Below are 26,565 nucleotides of genomic sequence, written 5' to 3'. Positions count from 1 at the left end.
ATGGCAGGTGGTAGACAAATTGTGAAAAATATCACATTTCTCTCACCCTGTCAAAGGCAACCCCAAAGTGAAGTCAAAATAGAGATGAAATAGAGGGTCACTTCCTAGCTGCGTGATCTTGGACAAGAGAGTTGACCAACCTGAGCCTCAGTTTCTCCATGGATACAATGGGGATGCGTGCCTCCGAGGTTTGTTGGACAGGACCGGTATATACGAAGCATATAGCGGTATATACAGTAAATGCCCCCATAAATACACGTTGAATGAATGCAGTAAATGCATGCTTAGCATGGTGGCCAGTATACGGTAAGCGTCCAATAAGTGGTAAATGTTGGCTTTAAAAATTGTTCAAAAGCCTCCATGAGAGACAACCCTAGTTCTTCAAGACGCAGGCGCACCCCACCAGGTTCCACGCAGACCTGCGCAGTAGCTCCCCCAAGAGGCGAGGACACGCGACTGCGCTTGCGCATACGGGCTTTCCACCTTCCCTCCGGGCGCGAGCGCCCGTGGGGCGGGCCTCAGCCGCGGCGCGACAAGTCCAGAGGTGAGGGCTGAGGAAGGGGCGTGGCTAGCGGGCTGGCCTCGGCCACCCTCTTCCGGGCTCCGCCAGCTGCGCGCGCATCTTCTCCCCCTTCTTTTGTGGTCCGGCCCATTGCGAGGGTGACAGGAAACCCTGTGCAGGGAGCGCCGCCATCTTGGACCAGCCCGAGGAAGATACTGAGGGAGCCACAGGAGCAGTCACCGCTGCCACCGCTACTGCCGCTTCTGCTGCCGGCGCGTCTGCACCTCTCGGCCTGCCAGTGTACCTGCCGGGGCCTCGGCCGACCGCCCCCGCCCCCTCTCCCGCTGCGTCCGCACTCCTGTTCCTGGTCCTGACGCCCCCCTCCCGCCCGGAAAGCTGCCCAGCCACCAGCAACCCCCCAGGTAACTCGGGCCTTCCGCAGTGTCCGGCCGGCTGATACCTCCTCGCGCCGGGTTCTTCAGAGGGGCGTGTGTGGGGACGGCGGAGACCGGGCCGCAGGCGGGCGGCGCCCCGGGGCCAGGCCCCGTCAGGCCGTGGCTAGCCCGTGGGTCGGCGGTGAGCGCCGCGGCGCCGGCCTGACAGGACTCCCGGGCGGGGGCGGAGGTGTCCCCTGCGCGGCTCCGGCCTGAGCCTCCTGCCCTCCCCAACCGGCGGGGCGCTCCGAGGCGTGCAGGGAAGGGTGTGTTTCGGCCTCGCCTTCCCCGGCTTCTCGGCCCGGCTGGGCAGGACCGCATCTCCCGCGGGCCCCCCTCTCGCCGCTGTTCCCCGCGGCCGCAGCCCGCCCCCGCAGGGTGTACCCACGCGTGCCGCGCCGCCCTGCAGCCCGCAAGCCCCAGACGTGGCGGTCCCGTCCCGTAGGCCGTGTCTGGCTCTGAGTACAAAGGCAGCTCTTCGCAGCCGTCTCGGCGTCTCGGGGCAGCTCCGGTGTCCTTGTCGATGTGGGGAGCCCGGCCCTGCAGCCGGGCCGGGGCCGGGGTCTGGGTCTGTGCGCCTGTGCTTGCGATGTCCTGGTTTTGGTGCGTTCCTGTGAGGCCCGTGGACAGCCTCTACGGCCCTGAACCTACAGAGCATCTAGAAATAAGAGAAAGTTGTGGCATTTCTAGAATCTAAGAGAAGACGACAGAGCTGGAGTGTTTTAAGCGTTTTAACTGTGGGCCAGGTACATATTTAGGTATTTTTGTACCTGTTTATCTTGCCCCGCGTAGCCCTCGGAGATAAGTTGTCTCCACTTCATAAGTGAGGAAACTGAGGCCTAAAGTTGTGATGTGTGTCTGGCTGTTGACGGTACATTACAAACTGGCTTCGGCTCACACTGTGGCTGGTGGTTTCTGTACTACATTCAAAAATTAGGCTAGGGTTACAGACATGACCATTTATAATGTAGTTACAACTTTATTCCTTTTTTACTGTGTTCGCATTGGATGACAGCTGATTACCCTTTTATGACCTAAAGTCCATAAAGTCAACCACTACACTGGCAAATCCTCATGCTTACAAACCCCAAAGGAGAGATGCCAGGATTTCAGTTTCATATATGAAGAAGAAACGGGTTCCAAGAGGACGGGTGCCTTCCTGGTGACCCCACAGCAAGTGTCAGAGCCCAGATTTGAACTCTTGCAAAGTTTACTGCTCATTTCGTTACTATCCCAACTGCCTTTAAAAAATTCTTTTATTTTTCTAAGGTAAATATTGTAGAGGAACAACTGCCTTTTATTTAGATTTGATTGTTGAGGACAAACTTGACCTTGCAGTAATCCAGCTCCTACCCCTTTATTCCCCCAAGCCTTTCCAAATTTTTTCTTCCAAGTTCTGTTGAGGCAGTTTTATTTGATCATGCCTAGAGGTATGTCGTGGTTAAGAGTTTTGGAGTCATACTGTCAAGGGTTCTCCCTGCAGTACTGCCACTTCCTAGTTAAGTGATCTTAAGCAAGTTACTTAACCTTTCGGACTCAGTGTCCTTATCTGTAAAGGGGATAATTGGACCTGCATCTTAGAGTTGTTGCTAGGATTAAATGGGGTTTAAAGAAAGCCCTTAGCACGTTGCTTGGCATATAGTAAATCAGTGCCTGTAACAGTGCCAGGCACATAGTGGGTGTTTAATATCTTTTGAATGAATGAGAGAGGAGCATAGCTTTGGAGAGCTACATGTAGAGTTAAACCTGGTCCTTAATTCTAGCTCTCCATTTAGTAGTAGTATGACCACGGGTAGATCACTTCGGTTTCCTTATTTGAAAAATGAGTTTTTAGGATTAGAGACTATTTATAAAGTAGCTGGCATGTGTTAGGCCCTCAATAAATGGCAGTTATTGTAAAGACGTAAAACCTTAGATTATAATAGCTATTAAAAAATCCCTTGAAATTAAAGCTACATCTTCAAAAGTTGTTGCTTTTTTTGTATTACAGTTAAACTTTATCATTGTTGCATACTTCAACTTTGCAACAGAATTTGGAGTGTTCATTTTTATCAATATCAAATATCTTTGCATAGTCACGGTAAGATATTGTGCTAGTGGAGGAAACTTGATTAAGGTAAATAAAATGTGAAAACTTGGGCTATTGAGAGATGTTTCATGTTTTTTAAAAGAGGCTTGAAACATTTTTATGTGGTAAAAAATGCCAGGCATGGCTAAAGACAACAGTTTGACAGAAGTATTAGAGGTACTGTACTTGACTTTTAAAAAGCTTCTTATTCTAGACAATTTTAAATATATACAAAATCAGGTAGCATACTGAGCATTCATATACCTATCAGCCAGTGTCAACAGTGATCAGTCTTGCTTCATCAATATACACTTGCCTCCTCCCTGCCAAATTATTTTGAAGCAAATCTCAGACACAATATCAGTAGTAAAATTTTCACTATTAATCCTTTTAACTTTAGCAGTAAGTGCAGGGGTTTTTTTTGGCTTTTTGGTTAAGTGCTTTCTTTCTGTGAACAGAGGTCCAGTATTAGCATACTTTATTTCCTGTATATAGAAGACCATCAAAGTTACTTTTCTTGCCACATTAAGCAATCCAGCTTTTTAAAATGATTCACATTATTTATATAAAAGTGACATTAAGTATATTGTCAAAAGTAAGGTTTTTTTTTTTTTTTAAGTGGGTGGGCTACTTGTACTACTGTTGAGGAAATTGACCACTCATTTTTATTAGATTAGATTATTAGATTAACTACAGAATTTTTATCCGCCTGACTGACAAATCAGGTAGTAGTGGTCCATTTTAGTGGGCCTCTAAAGCAAGTCAGCATGCTTCTGTTGTTGAGTTCCACGAAGGCAGAGACAGTGTTATCTTTTTTGATCATTGCTATCTTGCTAAAGCCTGGCACAATGCTTTGTGCTTAGTAGATACTTAACAGATATGTTTATGTTGGAACCACAGAAGCAGTCCATCTCAGCTCTCGTATTTTTAACAAAACGTCGTGCATGTTAAAAAACAAAGAGAAAAAACTTATCAGTGGAAATAACAAGGATAAGAATTAAATTACCTGGAATATTTAGTGGGTTGCTTTTCCCTTGTTATGTCTTGGATCAGCTATGTAAACATTATACAGTAACATCATAGGTTCTAAGGAGTAGAATAGCTGTATAACAGTTTTTAAAATCAGAGCAAACAGTAAGTAGTTAAGCTATTAAAAAACTCCCAAAAATATGCCCTCTACTATTGAGTGTTGGTTTTTTTATTTTGAAGCCAATCGTGTTATTGGCTTCATAAGATATTCCTCTTATTATCAGTAAATGTGGAAATAATGTTGGGAATATTATGAGTGGGAGATTTGTTTGTTTTTGTTTGGGTATTCTTTAACCTGTATTAAAATTACATAGAAAAGTGCTTTTGAAATATTTATCGGTAGAGAAAATTTTATTTTTAATTCATTATAATAAGTCAGTGCAGGGATATATAAAGAAAAGTTAATAATTTCTCTCTTCCCTGTTTCTCCTGTTCATGTATTTTTCACAATTTGGTGTGTATTCCATATTATATGAATATAGGGTTGAGTGTGTGTGTGTGTGTGTGTGTGTGTGTGTGTGTGTGTTTGAAAGTGGGGTATGCTGTTGCATAAAACACTGCAACATGTGTTTTTTCACTTAACAAAATCATGGATGTATTTCCAGGTTAATGCATATCGATCAAAATGGTTTCTAAACTAGATGGATATTATTTTGTATTATAGATGTACTTTATTCAGTCATTTCCTTGCTGATTATTTCCAGTTTTTTGCTGTAAAAATGGTGCATTAAATGCACTAATACCTGTAGCCTTATGGGCTGAAGCTTTTGTATATGTAGGATACTTTCTGGGCCAAAGGATGATTTGGATTATTGTTAAGATTTTTAAATATACTGATTACTTTCCAAAATGTTGGCACATTTCCACAAGCAGTATGTATGAAAGTGTATACCTTCACATCTGTACCTACGTGTTTCAAAACTAGTCGTTTAGATGTCTGTGTAATCTTAGGTGTCTGATTCAGTAAATAGAAACCATGCATTCTATTTTTGTCACAACAATAATTAGTGTTTAATATGTGTTCAGTAACCATTTAGATCTAAATGTACTGACATGAAAATGTGTCTATGATTTTGTTGAGTAAAAGAAATATGCAGAATTTTACAAGATGGCATACCCCATTTTAAAATACATTTTTCACCTTAACAGTGGTGAAAATGGTGGTGAAAAATGGTATGTTTTCACAGTGGTGAAATGATATGTTTCCACAGTGGTGAAAACTGGTATGTTTCAGGAGATGAGGTTGAGAAATCCTTTATTAAAGCAATATTAAGCATATTAATATTTTTAAGGAGTCAGTTGAATACATGGCACAATTGTTAGTGTTTACTATGCATTTAGTAAATATTTCTCTTGGCAGCAAGGGTAGTTTATAGCTAAATTTTACATGCACTAATATCCTTCCTCTTTCTCTGATTTTTATTTTATCAGTCTACCTGTACATACCTGAAATAAGCTAATAATACCTTAGAGAAAATCATGGTCTTTGGAATCAGGCCTGGGTTCAAGTTCTAGGTCTACCATTTACAAACTTTATAACATTGGCCAAATGAGTGAATTTCTCCAAACCTCAGTTTCTTTAATTTTTTGCATGGACATAATGATAATGACTCTGCAGAGTTGTGAGAATTAAGTAAGAATTATAAAAAGTAGTATAGATCATTACCTGGTTTACTCTCAAGTGTTCTCAAGAAACTTTTTCTAAGTAGATGAATTATAGTATTATAAGTTAGTATTACTAGTATTACCAGTCATTTATATCTATAAATTCTGACTGCAGTGCATCCTCTGAATGTAATTCATGTATCTTATTCAGAATATTAAATTATAATTAAGCGAGTGAATACTGCAGAGCTACATGATACATCTGATAACCATGTGGAGGAGGCACGACGGTGGAGAGGGCAGGATGGTGTGGTGGTTAAGAGGGGATCTCCGCAGTTAAAACAGTCCTAGGTTCAGTACAGACTTGGCTGTGTGACCTGGGCATGTTACCTCTTGAGTCTGTGTCCTCATCTGTAAGATGAGGATAATAATTAACTATGTTATAGGATAGTAGTAAGGATTAAATGAAATTGTATGTAAAATATTTAGCACATTGCCCGGCATATGTCAAGTACCCAATAAATAGTAACTCACAATTGTATTTCTTATTAGTTTGCAAATTGTTGATTATGTGTTAAATGCCTGTTGTCTAAATATGTAGTACTTTTTTTCCTTTAAAGGCAATAAAGATCTTTTGCTTACATATGAACTTGATTCGAATACTTTTTGTAAAATGTGGAATAAAGTGAATTTTAATTGTCCCGGTAGTTGTATACAAGTTATAGAATATTACCAAGATTTTTTTTTTTCATTTATGGGGATTGTAATGTTAAGTGGGCTCATGTTTTCAGAGTTTGAACTAGACCAGCATTTCCTGTCCTTTTTTTTAGACTCAAGAGTTCTCTAAGTAAAGCAAAAGTACTGTTAATAGGGGAAGAATTTTTTCCCTTCCAAAGTTAGGTAAAAATATATTCCTCACCTTAACAATGGTATGTTTCATGTTCAAGAAATGAGACTGAGAAATCTTTTGTTAAAGCAACATTAAGCCTATTTAGTATTTGAATATAATTCTACTGCAAATATTTTTGACTGAAATGTATTAATATCAGTCAACTATGGGAATATATTTAAATCTAGACAGCATCTTCTTAGAATAAGAAAGGGAAGACCTGTTGTGAGTGTTGGTGGCTACAGTGTTAAATGTTTTCTGCCTTTGTTTACTGAAATTAGTAAGTTTGAGTAGTTTTCCTTTAATTCTGCTTAAAGGTTTTTATTTGTAATTTTTGAAGAAACGAGCAAGAAAAATGTGTGGTGTGGTGAGACAGAGCCCTGGTATTAAATCCGAAATAGTGATCATTTCTTTTATTTGGAAATAGTTTCTACTATATGAATGTTTGTAATTTTAAGATACATTTTCAAAATTAGTTATCTCACATTTAATGAATGTATGATAATTAGCAGGTACACAAATTAGTACAACTAAAATTGGGTCACAATTTTATGATAGTCTTTAAAGCATTTGAAGTAGAAATTTGGGATTGTTAGAAGTCATAGCTTTAACATAAAATAGAAGGAGCAAAGTATGTACAGCTACAACCTTTAGTTAGAAGAGGGAAAGAAATTAGGAAAATCAAGGGAGAAGAGCACAGAAGAGACAGTAATTTGAAGGTGACTGAGTGATTACTTTTACTCAGGTTTGAATGGGGAAAGAATTTAGAAGAATTAAAAATTGATTGGAAGAGTCGGAAGAATTCAGGTTAAGAAGTTAATAATCTTTAAATATTTTTAACGTAAGAGATTACTTTTCCCCCTTGTGTTTGGCATCTGGTTCAGAGATCAGGTAAATAATCTAGACCAGTTTTAGTCTCAGGACCAAGTTCATTCTTAAAAGTTTTGAGTCCCTAGTGCCTGGAAAAGGGAATAAAGTTGTTGTGATGTTCAGAATCAGTTAATCTAACTAGAAAAACTCCCTTTCCTGAAAGAACTGGTTAAGGGAGTTTTCTGTGATGCAGGAGACTGATTATAAATGTGTTAGAACATGCCAAACTGGAATGGGTAACAAGGCTTCTACTTTCACTAAATGTAATACAGATAGCTAAGTGAGAAGACTGTAGTGTGTGGAAGTGATTAATACTTTACTGTAATTAACAACTTCCTCTTCCCTTATAATAATACACTTGTTTTAAATATATATTCTTTCTATGGGTTCAATGTTGTTATATAGAACTTTTGCTTGAAATATGGTATATAGTAAGGTGATAATTTCAGTAAATAAATTTCTCCAGTCATATTAAATGTCTGGCTTGTGTAATGTGACATTGACAGAAACACTAAAAGCCAGGCTTAAAAATACTGTAAGTCAGATTTTTTTAAATGGGTGAAATCTTCATATGTATAAATAATTTTTGTCTTAAGCTGAAAGCTGGTTTGAGAATAAACTTCATTGAAAGTTATTACCAGTTTTACAGTTCACCCCCTTGTTTCTCTCTAGGACCTAGCACATGTCTTACACATTCAGATAATTCATTTGAATAAATTGGAAAGTTTTTTGTTTTCTTTTTAAGTAGAAGAGAAATTAGAATTCTTTAGGTTAAGTCTATTTGAGGGTAAGAAATGGGCTGTGATCTTTTGAAATATCTCCTAATACACAAGCTTTCAAATTTTGCAACCATAAGTACAATTTTATGACATTATTTCTTTCAGTCCCTAGAATAGTGTATGGGAAGCACTTACTATGTTGTTAATCTGGCTGGGCGCAGTGGCTCATGCCTGTAATCCTAGCACTTTGGGAGACTGAGATGGGAGGGACGCTTAAGGCCAGGAGTTCAAGACCCAAGACCAGCCTGGTCTTCAAAAAGTGTGTGTGTGTGTGTGTGTGTGTGTGTGTGTGAGATAATCTGCAAGTCCTGTATTAGGTTGAGCTATATGAAAATGCCAATAAACATTGACTTGAAAAATCTATAGGAAGAACAGTTTCATGTGATTCAGTCTAGTTCCAACATTGATTTGGAAATCATATGATTGCTCTTTGCGCTGCTAACTGTTGATTTAAAGTAGAGTAAAAACGTTGTTTTGTGTTTATAAATTAAGTGGTTCCTTTATATACCATTCTGTTTAAAATCAGTTCTGAACAAGTAGATCATTAGTAACTTACTTGATCAGTTAACAGGGAAGGGGACTTTAAGGGGAGAAGAGACTATAGTGGTGTTTAACTTAAATTTATAAAGATTTTTTTGTTTGACAATTTTCAGATTAATACTTATTGGATTTTTTTTAAATTATACTTTTAAGTTCTAGTGGATATTAAGTGAAATATTGGAGTTGTGGTATAAATGGTTTCTTATATTTCTGTGGATAGCACATGAGAATGTGTAAGCATCATTCATCCAAGAGAATTTGTGTATTTGATCAGTTTGTGAAATGCAGTTTTATTTTGACTTACTGTAACCAACATTTGTTTGTATTCAGTGCCCTTTTCTACCTTTAAAGGATAGCAGTGATCCGTTTGAATTACTTGTATATGCTTTCCTTCTGAAGTAACAGAGATTTCTTTGTTTTTAGTGCCACCATGGCAACTGCACCATACAACTACTCTTACATCTTTAAATATATTATTATTGGTAAGTTTATTTAACTTACACTCTTGTTCCCAAAAGAAGGTTAACATACAAAATATTTATATGTTAATACTTAAACAGTACCACTTCAGGAGTGAGTGATTTTCTTACTGTAAAACTAAAACTCCTTTTATAAGATTTATTTTTGCATTAGCAATGCAGCTTTTGCATTGTGGCCGTGGATATTTCTGTGGTACAGTGCTGGTGGGTACCTTGTGAAGTGATGTTCATTGTTCTTGAGGGCTGCTTGAAAGCTTTTTGATGCTAGGAAGTATCAGTGTTTCAAGGAGTGCAGAAACATTCCTAAAATACTGTGAAAGCTCTCAGATTCCCCTGGGTTTCTGTTATAAGGAAAAATTGGTAGAGAATATTGTTTGATTCCAAATCAATTGTGTAATATATATAAAATATAGTATTTTTCTTAATTGTTTTTTTTTCTGAAGTTTCAAGAAGGTTTTGCTCAAATTAAGTCTTAATGCTATTTATCCAAACATAAAACTACATTTGAAAGTACACGTTTTTCAATGAATTGTTCACATTAGAACAATTTGCTTTCATGTTGAACTTAATGTGTCCTTTCTAATGTTTCCTTCATCAAGGGTTAACATTGCTATAGTACAGTCAGAGATGACATCTTTTCTCCTGGGGTTTTCATGTAATGCAAATTCTTTTCTTTCATAGAATAATACAAGAAGTATAAGACAGGGACCTAGTGAATCAAGCTTCCAGAACTCAGTTTGTTATTTCTGCTTGTTACATGCTACCCCGTTTGTCACTTTTTGAAATTTGTTGCTTCTATGCATGAGTTAAAGGAAAAAAAACAAAACAAAACAAAAACATAAAATTTTGAAACAGCTCAAAGTAAAAAAAAAATCCATTAAAAAAATAAGCACTTCCCAGCTGGTGGCTATTTATTAACAGTAATAATTTACAGCCAAATTCTGTCACTGCTAAAGATTGGGAATAATATTCCATTTGTGTCTCACAGTGAAAACTTTTGAATCATTATAAAGTAGGAAAATAAAAATTTGTTAAGTGTCCCAGAAACTTGTGATATGTTATATGGTAAGGAATATAGCGATCATTGCATAAAATTGAGAAATGTAATTGCCACCTGAAACTTCTTTTTTTTTAAACAGGGGACATGGGAGTAGGAAAATCTTGCTTGCTACATCAATTTACAGAAAAAAAATGTAAGTTCAATACGTGAGGTAAACATTAATAGTTTCCTTTATCGGCATGTTTCTACTTTTTAGAAAGTGTCATTTTCAGTATACTTCATGCATTTAAATATAACCTTTCCCTATATTTGTACTTTTTTTTAAATGGGTACAGATAAAATGAAATATGCCAGCATATTTTAGGGTTGATTTTTATACACATTATATAATCTGATTTGCTTGTTTTGATTTCTTGATGTTAAAATAATTTTTAAAAATACATAAAATAATGTCAAACTTAATCTTTTTATTCTCTGACTTTCTGTTACAGGAATTGATTATCTTATTAGGAGAAATTTGCTGCATGTATCATTTGTTAAATAACAGATTTGAAATACTTAAAATGGAATTCTTTCTACTCTTTCTTGGGTGATAGAAGGGACCAATGTGTTGTAACTGATATGCTAAATATAGTTGAAAGTGTTTCTGTATAGTTGAAATTATTTCTTTGACATTTTTGTGCTGCTTACCACAGAGGTTTGTTGTAACATTTTATGAAGTGCCCAGAAGTCTGTGTCCTTGTACTGGAGAATGGTGGGTTTAGGTTTTAAGTGGCCTCATTATAAGGAAAGGACTAATAAATTTGTTCATTGGCTTAGACATATATAACTTGTCATTGTATAATAAGTAGTATATGTTAGCCAGGTGTGGTGGCTCATGCCTGTAATCCCAGTAGTGCTTTGGGAGACTTACGTGGGAGGCTTGCTTGAACCCAGAAGTTTGAGGTTAACAGTGAGCTATGCTTGTGCTACTGCACTCCAACATGGGTGACAGAGCAAGACCCTGTCTCTAAAATATATGCATATATATATATATATATAACATGCTGATTTTCTTTGAGACACTGATATTTTCTGGGATAAGAATCTGTTTGACTAACTACTCCTAGGGTACCAAGACCATTGATCGATCTGTTATAGATAATGATTGTAAGAAGGCTAAATGGTATAATGTTGATATTGTGAAGAATTAATTAAAATCCTTATTTTTACTTAGCAGATTATTTTAGTCAAGGGGTCAGCAAACGGTGGCCAGTGGGGCAAATCCAGTCACTGCCTGTTTTTGTGAATAAAATTTATTGGAATACAACCTTGCCTGTTTTACATATTGTCTCTGGCTGCTTTTATGCCTCAGTGGCAGTGTTGAGTAGTTTGTGGCAAAGACCTTTTGACCTGCAAAACTTAAAATATTTTCTGCTTGGTCCTTTCTAGAAGTTTGCTGACCCCGATTCTAGTACAGTCACATTTCCCTGACTTCTTACTTCTGGGTGTTTGTTAATTTTTTTTTTAGCGGTAGCTTTAGTCTATTTATAGCCTGTAAGTATTAGTAAGCCATTTGCTTATTTAGTGGATTTTCCCCCTCTAGGCTTAATTTGAAGTTTTCTGAAAATTGGGCTATTACTTTTTTTCCTCCTTAACAGTTATGGCTGATTGTCCTCACACAATTGGTGTTGAATTTGGTACAAGAATAATCGAAGTTAGTGGCCAAAAAATAAAACTGCAGATTTGGGATACGGCAGGACAGGAGCGATTTAGGGCTGTTACACGGAGCTACTACAGAGGAGCTGCGGGAGCTCTTATGGTCTATGATATCACTAGGTAAGAGATAATTTTTCAACCTTCATATGGGGAAAATAAATCTACTTTGGGCATTTAAAAAAAAATTGATAGGCATTTTTTTTAGTTTGTAATTGTATGACTGTGAATGAACTTACTTGTTTTTTATGGTTTCTTAAGTTGCCATGTAAAACTTGATATAACACATTGATATTTTCCGAAAATTTTTATGACTGAAGAAAAATTTAGGGAGATATCGGGTGAAGCTAATAGAAGAATACAATTCTGAAAAGCAGCTTCAGTTGAATGATTTGAGGAGAAATAATATTTTATATAAAATGTTCTTTTAAGTAGAGAGCAAGCAACTCACTCTTGGGACTTACTCTATTTAGTCTCTAGTGTTAAAGTTTACACCTCTCAAAAGAAGGCCAAGCAAAGAGTTTTGCTAGTCCAGCATGGTAGATTATAAAAAATTTTATGCTTGCATCTGAAGGTGTTTGAGTATTTATTTACTAATTTTTTTCTCTTAAAATGGATAGAAATGACTTCAAATACTACATGCAGTAGGTTTAAATTTATTTCAACATGACTGTTTCTGGAATTCCAAAGCACTTGATGTAAAGTAATAAAACTACTGTACATAAAGGTTTGACTTTGGAGAACATGGAAAACTGTGCCACTTGATTAGACCTTGCACTGTTTGTCTACTGTAAGCTAGAAAATGAACTGGATCACCTTTCATGTTGATGTAAAGTGCCAGTCAAAAGCAATGTGACTCTGTTTCTTGGGGGTAAAGATGGGTGAGTGGGACCAAGTGATAATTAGAGTTTAAAGCATATTTCCTTTCGGAAAATGCCTTATAAGGTTTCCTCTTGATGTGTCATAATGTGCATTAGCATATTAAGACTCTGGGAAGTTCTGCAGTAAGAAATTCTTTGCTGTATGACTTTATTTAATTTGGTGTTTCCTAAGCTTATTTTATTGAGGAACACACTTTGGGAAATGCTGCCTTAGAATAAAGATATTGACTAATTATAATTATAGTGCCTAAAGTTTTCAGTAAATTCTAGAATTGGGTGGCCTCAGAGGGAAACAAGCCTTAATGCCCTTCATTATAGCCAGGCAATCTGTGATACGATCAAGAGTATTATGGGAAGACTGTTAATAAACCTGGCCGCCTACACAGAACTGTCTGATTTTATAAGGAATGCATTTCTGAAGACTTCACATAATTAAAAACTCAATAAAATTTAAGTATGGTGATGTGTGCTAAGAATATTGTTTTTGCTTTTAAGCATATCTTTTAAGCATAGTTAATACTTTTGGTAAAATCTGTGTCTATTCAAGTCATCAAAAAAAGTACTTCAGCTGGGAATAACCAGAACATGCATCAACTGATGAATGGATAAACACTGTGATATATCCATACAATGAAATGTTACTCAGCTATAAGGAAGAAGGAAATACTGATACAGGCCACAACATAGATGAAACTTGAAAACATTATGCTAAGCGGAAGAAACCAGACACTAAGAGACACATACTATATGATTTCATTTATGAAATATCGAGAATTTATATTCTGGTAAATTTATAGAGAAAGAAAGTGGATTGCCAGAGGATGGGAGTGAGTGACTTCTAAGTGAGTTCAGAGTTTCTCTTTGGGGTGATGAAAATGTTCTAGAATTAGATAGTGGTGATCAGTGCGCAGGTTTGTAACTATCCTTAAAACAACTAAATTACGTACTTTAAAAGGATAAGCTTTATGATATGTTCATTATATTGTAATAAAAACTGTTACTGGAAAAGAGTACCCCAGGCTTTAGTCAGGTGCTAAAGTGATACTTTATAGTGACTTTGATGTTGCAGTCATGACACCAATTTTTTTCTGTTATTCTTTGACATTTTACAAACGTAAAAGTCCCTTTTTATTTTTGTCATTAACTCTCATTGTTACAGGGCGCTTTTCTAAATTGACAGCGTAGCCTGTCGTGACAGTTGTTTTGCCATAACATTTTGACATATCTAGTATTTTAGCACTTTTTTTTAGTACTAGTACCACCAATTAATATTTGAATAATATTTATTTGTAGATTTAAAATTATAATGATAGTGAATATTAGATTAATAACAATTACCAGAATCATTGGCAGAAGTTATGGTACATGTAAGTAATATGGTTTATATGATTTTGGTACTAGGCTTTTCTGTGTACTTCACTCTCTGTGTCAGCTTTGAAATTTTAAAATTCATCAAAGTCAGCAGAAATGTTCGGACTTGTTTAAGGTTTATGCATGAAGTAGTAAAACATACCTGTTGTGTAAAGTCAAGATACGCCAATAATACAAATATCAAACACAGATAAGGCTTGTGCTTTTTAAAAATTATATTTTATCATTGTTTACTTAGAAAATTCTAAAACATTGGGGGGAAAGGGGCTATTTTGATATATATGACTTTTTTGACATCTAAGTGGTGATTTATGAATAATATGATGTAACACAATAAAAGTCTGACTAAGGAGTTCTTTTCAGTTCTCATTGGGAAAGAACTATATACTTTGAATAACAGATTTTCTATGAGAACTGGCAGCTAGAGATCATGGAATATATTCACAGGACTAAACTAGAAACACTTAAAGGACATGTGGTATTTGTAAAAGAGTTCTAGGCCTGGTTTTGACACCAGTTAATAAGTCTTTATGGGCTTCCGTTTCCTCACATGTTAAACGAGTAAGATAGACTAACATTCTGTGAGTCTATAAATCAGAAACATTTTTAACCTCAAAAATTTTATTATCTTTGACCCCTTTGGTAGATTCTACTGTGTATGATATTACAAATATTTGGGTTTGTTTACTTATCTTAGAGCTTACTTGGCTAGTGCAAATGAGCCTGTGAGTTTTTAAACTCTTGCTTGGAGAAAGTAGAAAAATAGGACCGTTAGAATTCCAGAATAATTTAGCTGCCTGATAGATAAGAGTACAAAGTTAGGACGAACTTTTTCACTGATATCTGGGGACTTGAATTCTTGTCAAATGTCTTCAAAGTCAATTTTATGCTGTTATGGTTAGCTTGCTCTTTAAATTATGAAGGAAAGGTGAATTGTATGCCAGCTTATAATAGTGTGACTTGGTTTTTAATGAAATTAAAATTTAAAGACAAGCAAAAGTGTCTTCCATTAAATGTGTCATGGTTAGGCATTTTGATACAACTTTGTGCTTTGTGATTGAAAATCTGTGTGATTTTAAAGTAATTTCAGTTTTGACTCCACATTGGCGTTTCCATCAGTTTACTGTGTTGTTCCTTGCTTGCTTATTGGTCTGTTTACGGTATGCTTTTAGGAGTAAACAATTTACTCCTGACCTGTAGTTATCAAAGTTCTTGGATATTGAGTTGTTTATTTAAAAATATTAGGTTTGGCTAGATTTTTGAAAAGTATGCAGTTGTATTTCACAACTACTGTTCTGAGTAACTGGTCAAAGCAAAATTATTATTTTAGGATATGTTGATTAAATATGTATTTTAAATATTGAAGTTTTTTTCTATAATTATATGGCAGTCACAAATTTAAACTTTTATTTTTGCAGAAGAAGTACATATAACCACTTAAGCAGCTGGTTGACAGATGCAAGGAATCTCACCAATCCAAATACTGTAAGTTAAATGGCATCTTATTACGCAGAAAATTTAAGAACTAAGCTAACCCAAAAAGGGAAGCCATTTACTGGTGAGATTTTTGTCTTCAGGTACTAAGAATGAGAGAATTTTTATTGTATTCTTCAATTAGTTGAAGAAAACCTAACAGTTATTTTTCAGTTCTTATTAAACCAGGTTTTGCAGTTTATTATACCTAGGTTTTTTGTTCATGTTTGTCATTACTGTTATGAATGTAATGGTGATCTCATGTGAAGTGAAGACTATGAAATCTGAAATTATGATTTTAAAAGGGATCTGCATTAATTTCATAAAACTTTAGCATTGGAGGATACTGGGCAAAACGTAGAAGAGATCTTTCTGTACTGTTTCTTACAACTGCATGTGAATCTGCGTTACCTCAATAAAAATTTCAACTACAGGAGGAGAATTAAGGATAAAAATTTCAGTCAAAAATAAAAAGGATTCTATATGTGTTAAAACATTAGCTTCTTAACCAGACTGAGATGATATTTATTGAGATTTTAAAGGCCAGCCACCATGCTAGACTCTGCAGTATACAAAGATAAACATGGATCCTTGGTCCCAAAGAGCTTATAGTCTAGCAGGGAGAGAACCAGCAGATATGCAGATAACTGTGCTGCAAAGTAGATTGAAGCATGAATTAGAAATAGAGGGACTGGCACAGTGCTGGAGAGCCTAGGATGATCAGTGCCGTCTGGAGAGAAAGCAGCTTTACAGGGGAGTGGTGTTTGAGCTGGTCCTTGAGGGGTGAGTGAAGTTTCAGTAGATATTGTTGAGGGTATGCCAGGAACAGTGTGAGGAAAGACACACTGAGCTGTGACTTGAGTTTCTCAGGAACAAGGCTTGTGTCTCACTTGGCTTTATACCCCCAACACTTGGTAGAGGCCTCCTTCAAGAACTGTGTTATCAGTGGTAAGATTAGCTTTTATCAGGAAATGGTGGTTTAATCATATTGAGAGTCAGTTAACATTGTTTGCCTATCATGCTAGGGACTGTGCCTGAAACTTTCATTTCCATTATAGCATTAAACCCAAGGTTTACATACACACCTATAGATGGGTGTTCATAGCAGCTTTATTTCCAGTAGCCCAAAACTGGAAACCTAGGTGTTTCCCAACCTGGCCATTGATAGGTGAATGGTTAAACAGTTCGGAACATCTCTATAGTGGAGTACTACTAAGCCGTACGTAGGAATGAATTCTTTATATATGCAGCAGTTGAGCTGGGTCTCAAGGGCATCATACCCAGTAAAAAAGCCAGTCTCAAAAGTTTACATACTGTATGATTTCATTTAGAAAACATTCTCAAAATGACAAAATTGTAGAGTTGGGGAATAGATTATTGATTGCCAGGGATTAGCAAAGGGGGTGGAGGGTGGTAGTGGTGTGATGACATAGAGGGCAGCACAGAAGCAGTTTCTTTGTAGTGATAGAACAGTTCTGTATCCTGATAGTGATGATGGAGATCTGCACCTGAGATAAAATTACATAGAACCACCCATGCACGAACGCACATGTGCCTGAGAATGTGTAAAAACTGAAATCTGAATAAGGGCTGGGGATTGTACCAATGTCAGTTTCCTGGTTTTGAGAGTGTATTATAGTTACATAACATCCTACCATTAGGGAAGTTTGGTGAAGGGTACACAGGACCTCACTGTTATTTTTTGTAAGTCTCTGTGAGTCTATAGCTATTTCAAGTAAAATGTTAAAAACAAAACTCATTGTAGAGGGCCCGTGGAGGAGTATAATAAAATTAACCTTCCCGCCCTGTGTCCTTCCTGCCTCATTTATGTGCTTTGAGATAGAACCAGATCAGGAGAAAAAAAATTTCTTGAGTTTTTCTTAAGTGCTCCATTTTCTATAGAATTGCCCTTGATTTCTGTGTAGAAGTTGTGTTCTCTACCATTTTGTTGTGGGCATGTTTTGTATCTCTGTAATTAGCATGCCACTTTATGTCTTCCCTTTCAGGGAGATAAGAAGCCTTATTTGGAGATTCGTAGGGAATCAGGAGTGGGGCAGTATTTCTTGTTTTGAGTACCTATCTTGTAATGGCCCTATGCTAGTCATTGTGGCTTTACCAGACTTGATTTTTTTATAAATTGATTTCCTTTTTAAGTATCATTATTTTATTCTTTTAAAATACTAATGGATAGTGTATGAAAGTTTCTTCCCCTTCACAGTGGGCACTTTGTCCACACTGTTTAAAGAATGCTCACTTTTGTTGTACTACTTAACTGTCCTTGCATGAGGTTTACATTCAGATCAAAATGATTATTTGGTTTATGGACACACATTTTTGAAAGTGGAAGAGCCAGGAGCTGTAATTTTACATGAAAAAAAGTTAATGGCTGAAGTGCCTTTTTGTTGAAACCATCCATTCCTAAAGTGTTCATATCTAGATTACCATAACTGTTTGGAAGGGGGAAAAAGGGAAGGATTTTACCGGTTAGTGTCAAATAAGCTCATAAATGTACAAAGACAGTTTATCCATAACCCCCCTCCCCACCCCAGGTAAAGGCCAAAGCCCTTTGCTGTTTCCCAAGGGTACATATTTTTTTCTTACAACTTTGCAGAGCTGCCTTTAACTTTGGCCTAACTTCACTTGTATGAATGGTTCCAAGGTGGATATAGGTGGGTAGGTAATATTTTGCCTTGGATTTGAACTTACTGCATACGTGCCCCCAAACCCCTACTCCCAGCTGCCCCTTGTGTATACACATAGACGTCTCTTATCAGTTACTGTTAACTGTAAACTCAATCCTTTCTAGGGATAGTGTGGGGTAGGATAGTATTTGTCTCAAGATCTGAGTTTGGGTTTCTACCTGAGATCTAATGTCCTCCTACCACTGACTCACTGAGTGACCTTCAGCAAGTCCTTTTGCCTTATTTGAGCTTCAATTTCCTTACTGGTAGCCTAAAGGAGTTGAACCTAGTGGCTTTCAAACTTTTTGAGGATCTCAGAACTGTTTGAAAACCTGATGGAAGCCATGAATCTTCTCCTGTAGGGAATGCCCACAATTACAGTATTTACAGTATTTCAAGGTATTTACAGATTCCCTGGAGCTTGTCCATGAACCCTTAGTAATCTTACTCAGCTATATCGTAATCTTTGGACTAGACCAGGTGTCACCAAAGTATGTATGGCCTGTGGGCCACATTCAGCCCACAGCCTGTTTTTGACTGGCTTGTGAACTAAGGATGATTTTTAGATTTTTAAAGGGTTGTTAAAAACAACAACAAAAAAACCCAGCAGCGAACATGTAACAGAGACCATATGAGGCCTACAAACCTGAAGAATATACTATTTATTCTTTACAGAAAGTTTGTCAACCCCTGACCTAGATCATTGCTAAGGTCCTTTGTCGTAATGACTTCATGAATCTGTAGCCCTGTCTAGTGGATAATTGCTAGTACTTGGTTTTCTTTTTAGGCCCAGTTATTTTTTCTGTCAAGATTTTTGTATTTCAGAATTTGCATGGTTGGTTTAAATTACTGCTTTTGTTATAAGGTGTCTTTCTTTTGATCACAAATTAGGTAATAATTCTCATAGGAAATAAAGCAGATTTGGAGGCACAGAGAGATGTTACATATGAAGAAGCCAAACAGTTTGCTGAAGAAAACGGTGAGTTTCTTTAAGACTTAATGGTCACAGTTGGGAGAATTATTAAGGAAAGGTGGGATTGACAGTTTTGTTGGGTTTTTTTGCATTTTTTTTTAATGCAGACTCAGAAATCTCAAGAATGAGGAAGTAACAATGTGTTTCTATTTCTGTGTTATTTATGTTGGAGCAGTAGTTATTTAGTGACAAATATAAAGATGCTCTCCACCTCAAACTTACATACTTTTTCATAAAATACTATGGGAGGAGTACTAAAAACTGATGGGAAACTTTTTCAGATATTACTAAAGAAGTGCACTTGTGAGTTAGTTTGAAGTGTCCTAATTATAGTCTGAATTTTATTTTTAGGCTTATTGTTCCTCGAAGCAAGTGCAAAAACGTAAGTGTGACCAAAATACAGATATTTCAATTACATTCAAGTTTCTCAAAGTAGAACCGTATATATGAAAAGTATATAATGTATATACACATATAAAGTACTATCTATAAATGTGTAATGCTTACTGCAGGAAGAACAGCAAACATCTCTTTGCTTCCTTTTTTACATTTCAAAATAATATGAATTTTTGTTACTTAAAAGATTGTACCTTGATTATGCCTGTTGGTAACCCAGGTTAATAAATGAAACTTTGTTTACATTTCAAAAGCGTTTGACTTTTCCCAAAAGACAGTGTTTGACTTTTCACAAGTGAGGTTGAGTTTGGCATCTCAGACAAGCTTGGTCAATCGGTTCTTCCTGTAATACTTCTGATCACATTAAAACGCATGATTTAAGGGAATAGTGTCTACTCAGAAGCATAGTGAACATTTTCTAATTGTTCTTCCATGTCTGCTATTGAACTGTGGTACACCCATCATTGTTCTTCATTTATTAGGCCAAAAATTTCTTGTGGTGTGGAGAGGCTAACCTGTTTTTGTTTAGTCTCAGCTGTGCTATTAGTCCAAAGAAACTGAATGGAGGTGTTAACGTGGCTAAGCATGATTATGTCACCATTACCCGATTAAAAACAGCTCAGTTCATGCTTGGCTGAGCAGACCATATTATTCTTGGAATTCTTTTCAGCATGTTCGGAGAGATTTCATTTCTGTTTGGAGTATCCTCTCTGTTATCACAGAAATGACCTATCTGAATTGTCATGGTGTGTATTAACATACAGTATTTTAATGATTGCATATAACACATGTAGTTGTCCAAATAGGGTTTGTAGAAAGGGCTTTCAGTACATGTATGTATGTATGCTTTCCATAGAAAGTAGTTTTCCCGCCTGGTGTGGTGGCTCATACCTGTAATCCCAGCACTTTGGGAAGCCAAGGCAGGCGGATCACGAGGTCAGGAGATCGAGACCATCCTGGCCAACATGGTGAAACCCTGTCTTTACTAAAAATACAAAAATTAGCTGGGCGTGGTGGTGTGCACCTGTAGTCCCAGCTACTTGGGAGGCTGAAGCAGGAGAATCGCTTGAACCTGGGAGGTGGAGGTTGCAGTGAGCTGAGATCAGGCCACTGCACTCTAGCCTGGTGACAGAGTGAGTCTCTGTCTCAAAAAAAAAAAAAAAAAAAAGAAAATAGTTTTCCATGTTCTCTTGGCTCAGTGTTCTGGTAATCTCTTATTAGATGACAGTGATTAAGTTGAAGACATCATGGCAGTTAACTAAAGATTAGCAAAAGGTCAGTGTCTTGTCTTTTGTAGAAAACTGTGGTTCTCCAATAAAGTTATCAATTGCCTCTTAGGGGAGAGAATGTAGAAGATGCCTTCCTTGAGGCTGCCAAGAAAATCTATCAGAACATTCAGGATGGAAGCTTGGATCTGAATGCTGCTGAGTCTGGTGTACAACACAAACCTTCAGCCCCGCAGGGAGGCCGGCTAACCAGTGAACCCCAACCCCAGAGAGAAGGCTGTGGCTGCTAGTGACCTCTTTGCTGTGGCCCCTCATTTGACCTTTCACCTCTGTCTGTTGGAAGCAGTACTTTTTACTGCCTCATTGTCTTCTGTACATCTTACTGGGTTTAATTAAAAAAAAAAGAAAAAACTCTGTTGTAAAAACAGTTTAACACAATACTAAACTGCTAAACAACTAGATGTAATCAGGTTATCAAAGGCAAGTAGAGTAATAAATCTCTCCTGCATGGTAAATCTAGACTTTTTTTCCCCCTTGTCCTCGTGATAAGTATGTCACCAATATATGATTTAAACTGAGCACTGATGCTGGACTTCATGATTTTTACCCTCCCTTTGGCAAGGCTTTGTCTCACTGTACGGTTTAATTTGGTGATATCTTAAGCCTTTCTTCCCATCCTTAACTGTTCAAGTATGTCTGTTGTAACCAATAAGTTTATTGCTGTGAAATGACTTCTGATGGTAGAGAAGGGGTTCTATAACTGCTTTTGTTTTGTTTTGGATAAATTTCCTGTTGTGTGGGTGGCATTTTTCTTGACGAGGTTTGCTTCTGTCTTACCCTCGCACAGGGAAAATATCCATTTATCTTCTCTCTTGTGCTTAATAGCTTTATCTTTTTTTATACCATTTTATCCTTTTCTCTTTAACAGAAAGTAAATATGTATAAAATTTGAAGGAATCGAACTAACAATACATTCTGTGTATATTATTTTAATGAAGAAAATAAATTGATTACTGGCATTGGAACAGTATAAAATACCAGTTTGTACAGTATGACCTATATGTGACCATGTTACTCCCTTCCATTTCACACAAAGAAATAGACACAACTGCAGTTCACAAGTAGTACTGGCTCCACCCCTTGGTGCTGGCAGTGTTTGGGGACATTATGCAGGAAAGAGCTCCTAGCATCAGAGGATTAACACTAGCAGATTCTGTTCCATCTTTGCACTGTTGCTTACCTGCTGATTTTAACTGTTCTTGTGCAATCGACAATGTGCTAACCTGCTTTTCTCTTTTTGTAAACATTTTTGCATTACAGGCTGCATTCTTGCCTTACTGTATAGAAAAAGAAAAAAGGCTGGGTTTACTATTGCACATTTTAAGCTTTTATACCTTTATCTTCTTGGAATGGTCAGATTCTGAACTGGACAGTCAGAACCACAGGTCTGCTGTTAAGGGATTTTAAATTGTGCATTTTTAACCCTACAGTGAAATAACTTAAGATATCCCTGTGTTCACAGTATGAGGGGCTGTTTTATGTCATGTTGGCATAAATTGTTTCGTAAAAGGGAAAGTGTTTCTAAAGGTGTTTCAGCGCTTGTGCTGATACAAAGTAAGTTATTACTTTGCACCAGGTGGTTTGGCCACTGAATTAATACTGTATAGCAAGAGAAACAATCTTATTTCTTTGGACAACACGTTTTATTAAGTTCTTCATTTCTGTTGAGTTTTTTATTGCATTTATGATTCAGTGGCTGGGAATTGAGAATTTATTTGAAATAGAATAGGTAACACCTCAGCGTACTATAGAAAATGCACTCAGCTCAACTGCTGTGTTTAAAATACACATTTTAAATCCCTCTTTACAGACACTAACATAAAAGTACATCTTTCTGGGTTGTAAACATGTGGTAGTACCAGAGTATTGTATAGTCAATGTTAAATAAAAGCCAAAACTGGAATGTGCAGAAAGTAGGCTTTGGTTAATTTGTGGATTCATTTTTATTTTTGTCTTTGTTTAACTTTTTAAAAAATAAGATTTCTGGAGTAGATTGGTATATTCTGTTAAAGACTTACAGTGATCCATTTTGCTTACACTGTTGCATCACAAGGGACTCACCCAGGGACCATGACCTGCTGGTGTGTGTGTATATTTACAAAAACAAAACAAACCACCCATTGGGATATAAGGTAGCAATCACAGACTAAAGACTGCGGCTTGTTGAGGTGCAATACCCTGACTCCCAAAGTTAGTTACAGTGGGTTTTATTGTTTTTGTGACTGAAGGATTTATTCAGACTGCTGTACTCTTCATTTGATGTAACAAAATGCTATTAATCTAAATATTTGTAAATAAAGTACCTGTATCTAGATTAAATTAAAATTGGTTGCATTATTTTCTGAACTATAATAGGGTTTTTCTTCAGGTGAACAATTTGACATGTCATCAGTTTTTATTGCAGCACTGTCCATATTCATTGTATAAAGAGAGGTCTACGTATGTAGCATATAAAAACCACATCACTAAGTAATAGACCCACAGTTTTATTCTTGTGTTTACATTACCCTTGAAATGTTTTCAGTCAACCCTTTTCAGTGTAAGATCAGCACAGTTGGTGGCTGATGCTGTTCTCCTTTGACGGTACCGGGAGCCAGATTCTGTCATTTGCATGTGTAATCCCCTGTAATACACTCAGGTGCTCACAGATAGAGCAGATTGTCATATTGTAACATGTGTGTGCCAGACACTGGGCAGTACACTTTGGAAAGAATGTGAAATCCTTTTAATTTTTAATCCATAGCTTACTGCTTGTGCAGTCACCTGCTTCTCGAGGTTACTCATTGCCCTTGGACCTGTGAGGAGGCCCTCAGATTAGTAATTGGTGCTTAGTACTATTTATGCTTAAATAGATCTTCCAGTACAATGTTGAAGTCGTCTTTTTTATGGACAATAACGTGTTTGATGGAGTAACTTTTTTTTTTTTTTTTTGGTTGGTGGTTTACACGTTAATAGAGGTAGTACAATTTCTTTGGAAAGGTGTCTTTTGAAGCCAGCTGTTAAGCTTCATACATTACCTCCCTTCTCAAATTCGGTAAGACAGTAGTTTTGGGGAACTTTTTTGCCCATGTGTCTTTTGTTTTAAGTGTGATTTTAAAAAAATGAGTGGTTCAGTTCATTCCCTTAAACAGAAGAAAAGACCAAATAATTACCTTCCATTCCTCTTCTTCATGTGGGAATATAGAGAGGGTTCATGTGGCATTTTAGAGAAAAGATAATTTATCCTTGTTCAACAGAGGCCTAGAAAATTGTGTCCCAGAAGGATGTCAGTAATTGTGACTAAGCCAGGCCTTTTAGCATTTTGCTAAGAAAGACTTGAAACAAAAAATGTAAATACAAAAGAAATCAAGTTTTGTTTTGAAAATAGATGCCTTCTAGAACTTACTGTGTATTAATAAATTGTCACTTTCATTGTCTTTATTGTAACGCCATTGATCCCGTATCTTAACGGTTCACGTCTAGCCAAATAACTGTTTTGGAATAAAAACCTTGGTGGTGAGGGATGACTGCACTGTGCTGCTCTGTATTATAGTAACAGGGTAACATACCTGTTGTGACTCAAAAGCTGTCTAGTAGTGATCTAGAAAAGAGTTCCCGAGAATATTTTAAAACTTATTACATATTTCCCCCTTGGGAATAATTATGCCAGACTGTGAGAGCAGTTGCTATTCTAGTTTTTAAAGAAATGTATACATCATGGAATTGAGCTGTTAATTATGGTAGTTCAAAATTTCAAAGGCAGCACAATTTGAATTTATCACTGGGTCAGATTCTCCAAGGTACAAAGTTTTCCTGATTTTCCACCAAAGAATATGTTGGCTAAGGAAAGGCATCTGAAGCATAATAGTTTTATAATTGATGTATTTCCAAATGATGAAACCTTCATTGATAAGTATAATGTACTTCAGCCTCCAGGTAAAAGAAAACCACCTGAAAGATTACTTACTTGGAATAAGGTAAAAATTTGACGGCTTTTCCATAGAATGACCTGTGAAGTATAAAGTCAGAGGACAGACCCAAGTTGATTGTTATCTTTTATTTTCATATGAAAAATAGATTTTAAGCAAAATTCAAAAATGATACTATAAATAAAGAGGGCCTTAAGTACATTCTTTTTGTTAATAAGATTTACCAGTTTGTAGGTTCAAATATGCAGTTAAAATCACTGGTTTTTTTAAAAAAACATGTTACGAAGATTAAAAAAAAAAAGGCTCAGCCACATGTTGGTTTAAATTCCCATATGCAACTATTCCCATATGTACTATGTACAAGTGATTTATAAAAACATTGGCATTAATGATACAGGCAAAGTAAACTACAGTGGAGTTTCAGAATCTCATTTCACTGCATCTTGATTAAAAAACCGTGTGACATTCCAATTATGAAGTCAGTGAGGTAGTGGAGGTGTTTTCCTTGAATATATTTACACAAGACAGTATTCCTCATCTGGCTGAGGCATTCTTTTCCTACAGTAAGACAAAAGGAAGGATAAATCAAATTCTTGAAACAGTAAAAACAGTCTTAACTAAGTGATGGCATGATGGCTTATAGGTAAATTACATATTTGAGTACCTCTTTGGAAAAATGTTTTAAAATGAACCAGTGTACAAAATTCTGAGAGAAAAAATTAAACGGTTATTCTTAAAACTGCTAAAATTCAAGATCCTCCAATTAAAAGTTCTAGTTTAAAAAAAAATCTGTAACATCTATCCTGTGAGCAGGGATGGCATCAGTGTCAGTAACTGTCTAGTGGTTCTGATGGACCTTGCAGAACTTGTTGGAAGGAGCTCTCAGCCTTTTGACTAAGATCAAGTGTAGTATCTGTTCTTACCAGAAAAAAAGGGAAATAAAATGTTACGCTCAGAAGCCAGCCCCCTAACTTTTAACTAGTTCAGGCTTTTATCCCATATAGGCCTGGATTACAACCCCAGAATTCTAAATAATTCTACCAATCTCGCCCCTACCCACTGTGCGTTGGTTGCCTTTAAAGCAACTAAATAACTCTGGCTGCCACCTTGAGCTGGTAATTGAAGCTGGCTTTTAAGCCCTTGTGCACTGTACTCTTCTCTCACTACTCTGGGCTGTCTTATCCCCAAAGCTTCGCTATTCAATGCCCAGTGCCTCTCACACTCCTCGAACCCTGCCCTAGGGCCCATGATAATTTTGGCCTTTACCTGACTGGGTCCCACCACAGATGGTGTTAAGATAATCATATTCAGATGGTCCTGCTGCTAATTAGCTGTGTGACCTAGGTAAGTCATTTGCCCACCTTGGGCACATTAAAGAGGCAACTGTCCTTGAAAGCTCCTTGTGGCTCCACCATTAAAATATACTGCTCTGTGGTAAAGATAGATTAGCCCGTAAGTCCTGCTGTTGTCCTTTGCTATGTCCTTGACCAAATCATTTATCATTTTATACAGATTCCTTATCTATATAAAAGGATAAGTGCTACCTCCAAGGATGTAAAAATTAAATGAGATGATATATATAAAGTTTTGTATCTGCACACAATAGGCACTCGAAAATGGAAGCTGTTACCTATCTCTGACAGTTGTGTGTGCTACTACTTACCAGTTCCATGAGTATATTTCACGTTCCTCTTAAATGCTTATTA

The 26,565-nt window shown here is 36.9% G+C and overlaps 2 protein-coding genes across 7 annotated transcripts in view; one reads left to right on the top strand and one right to left on the bottom strand.

Moving 5' to 3' along the window:
- Window positions 1–628: 628 nt before the first annotated feature.
- RAB14 (RAB14, member RAS oncogene family) lies at window positions 629–23,276 on the top strand. Its single transcript, XM_004048535.5, has 8 exons — window positions 629–924; window positions 9,140–9,198; window positions 10,335–10,388; window positions 11,836–12,013; window positions 15,561–15,627; window positions 19,188–19,275; window positions 19,621–19,651; window positions 21,004–23,276. Exons 2-8 carry the CDS (start codon window positions 9,147–9,149, stop codon window positions 21,179–21,181), a joined length of 648 nt encoding a protein of 215 aa, XP_004048583.1. The 5' UTR covers window positions 629–924; window positions 9,140–9,146; the 3' UTR covers window positions 21,182–23,276.
- Window positions 23,277–24,972: 1,696 nt separating this feature from the next.
- CNTRL (centriolin) overlaps window positions 24,973–26,565 on the bottom strand; it is a 102,483-nt gene continuing 100,890 nt past the window's right edge. For all 6 annotated transcript variants that reach the window (XM_031014841.3, XM_055351820.2, XM_055351821.2 and 3 more), the window contains one exon: window positions 24,973–25,417. In XM_031014841.3, the coding sequence (XP_030870701.3) occupies window positions 25,394–25,417 (24 nt within the window). In that variant the 3' untranslated portion in view covers window positions 24,973–25,393. The remainder of the gene's footprint in view (window positions 25,418–26,565) is intronic.

The sequence above is a fragment of the Gorilla gorilla genome, chromosome 13 (genome assembly GCF_029281585.2).
Source record: "Gorilla gorilla gorilla isolate KB3781 chromosome 13, NHGRI_mGorGor1-v2.1_pri, whole genome shotgun sequence".
NCBI lineage: Eukaryota > Metazoa > Chordata > Mammalia > Primates > Hominidae > Gorilla > Gorilla gorilla.
Note: the sequence above shows the minus strand (reverse complement) of the source record. Positions and strands in the feature narration are given on the sequence as shown.

Bases quoted from the DNA above. Each gene is read 5' to 3' on its own strand.
- RAB14 (XM_004048535.5), top strand. From the start codon at position 9,147: ATGGCAACTGCACCATACAACTACTCTTACATCTTTAAATATATTATT. The intron at 12,014-15,560 runs GTAAGAGATAAT...TTATTTTTGCAG, and splicing joins ATGGTCTATGATATCACTAG to AAGAAGTACATATAACCACT. The intron at 19,276-19,620 runs GTGAGTTTCTTT...TTTTATTTTTAG, and splicing joins ACAGTTTGCTGAAGAAAACG to GCTTATTGTTCCTCGAAGCA.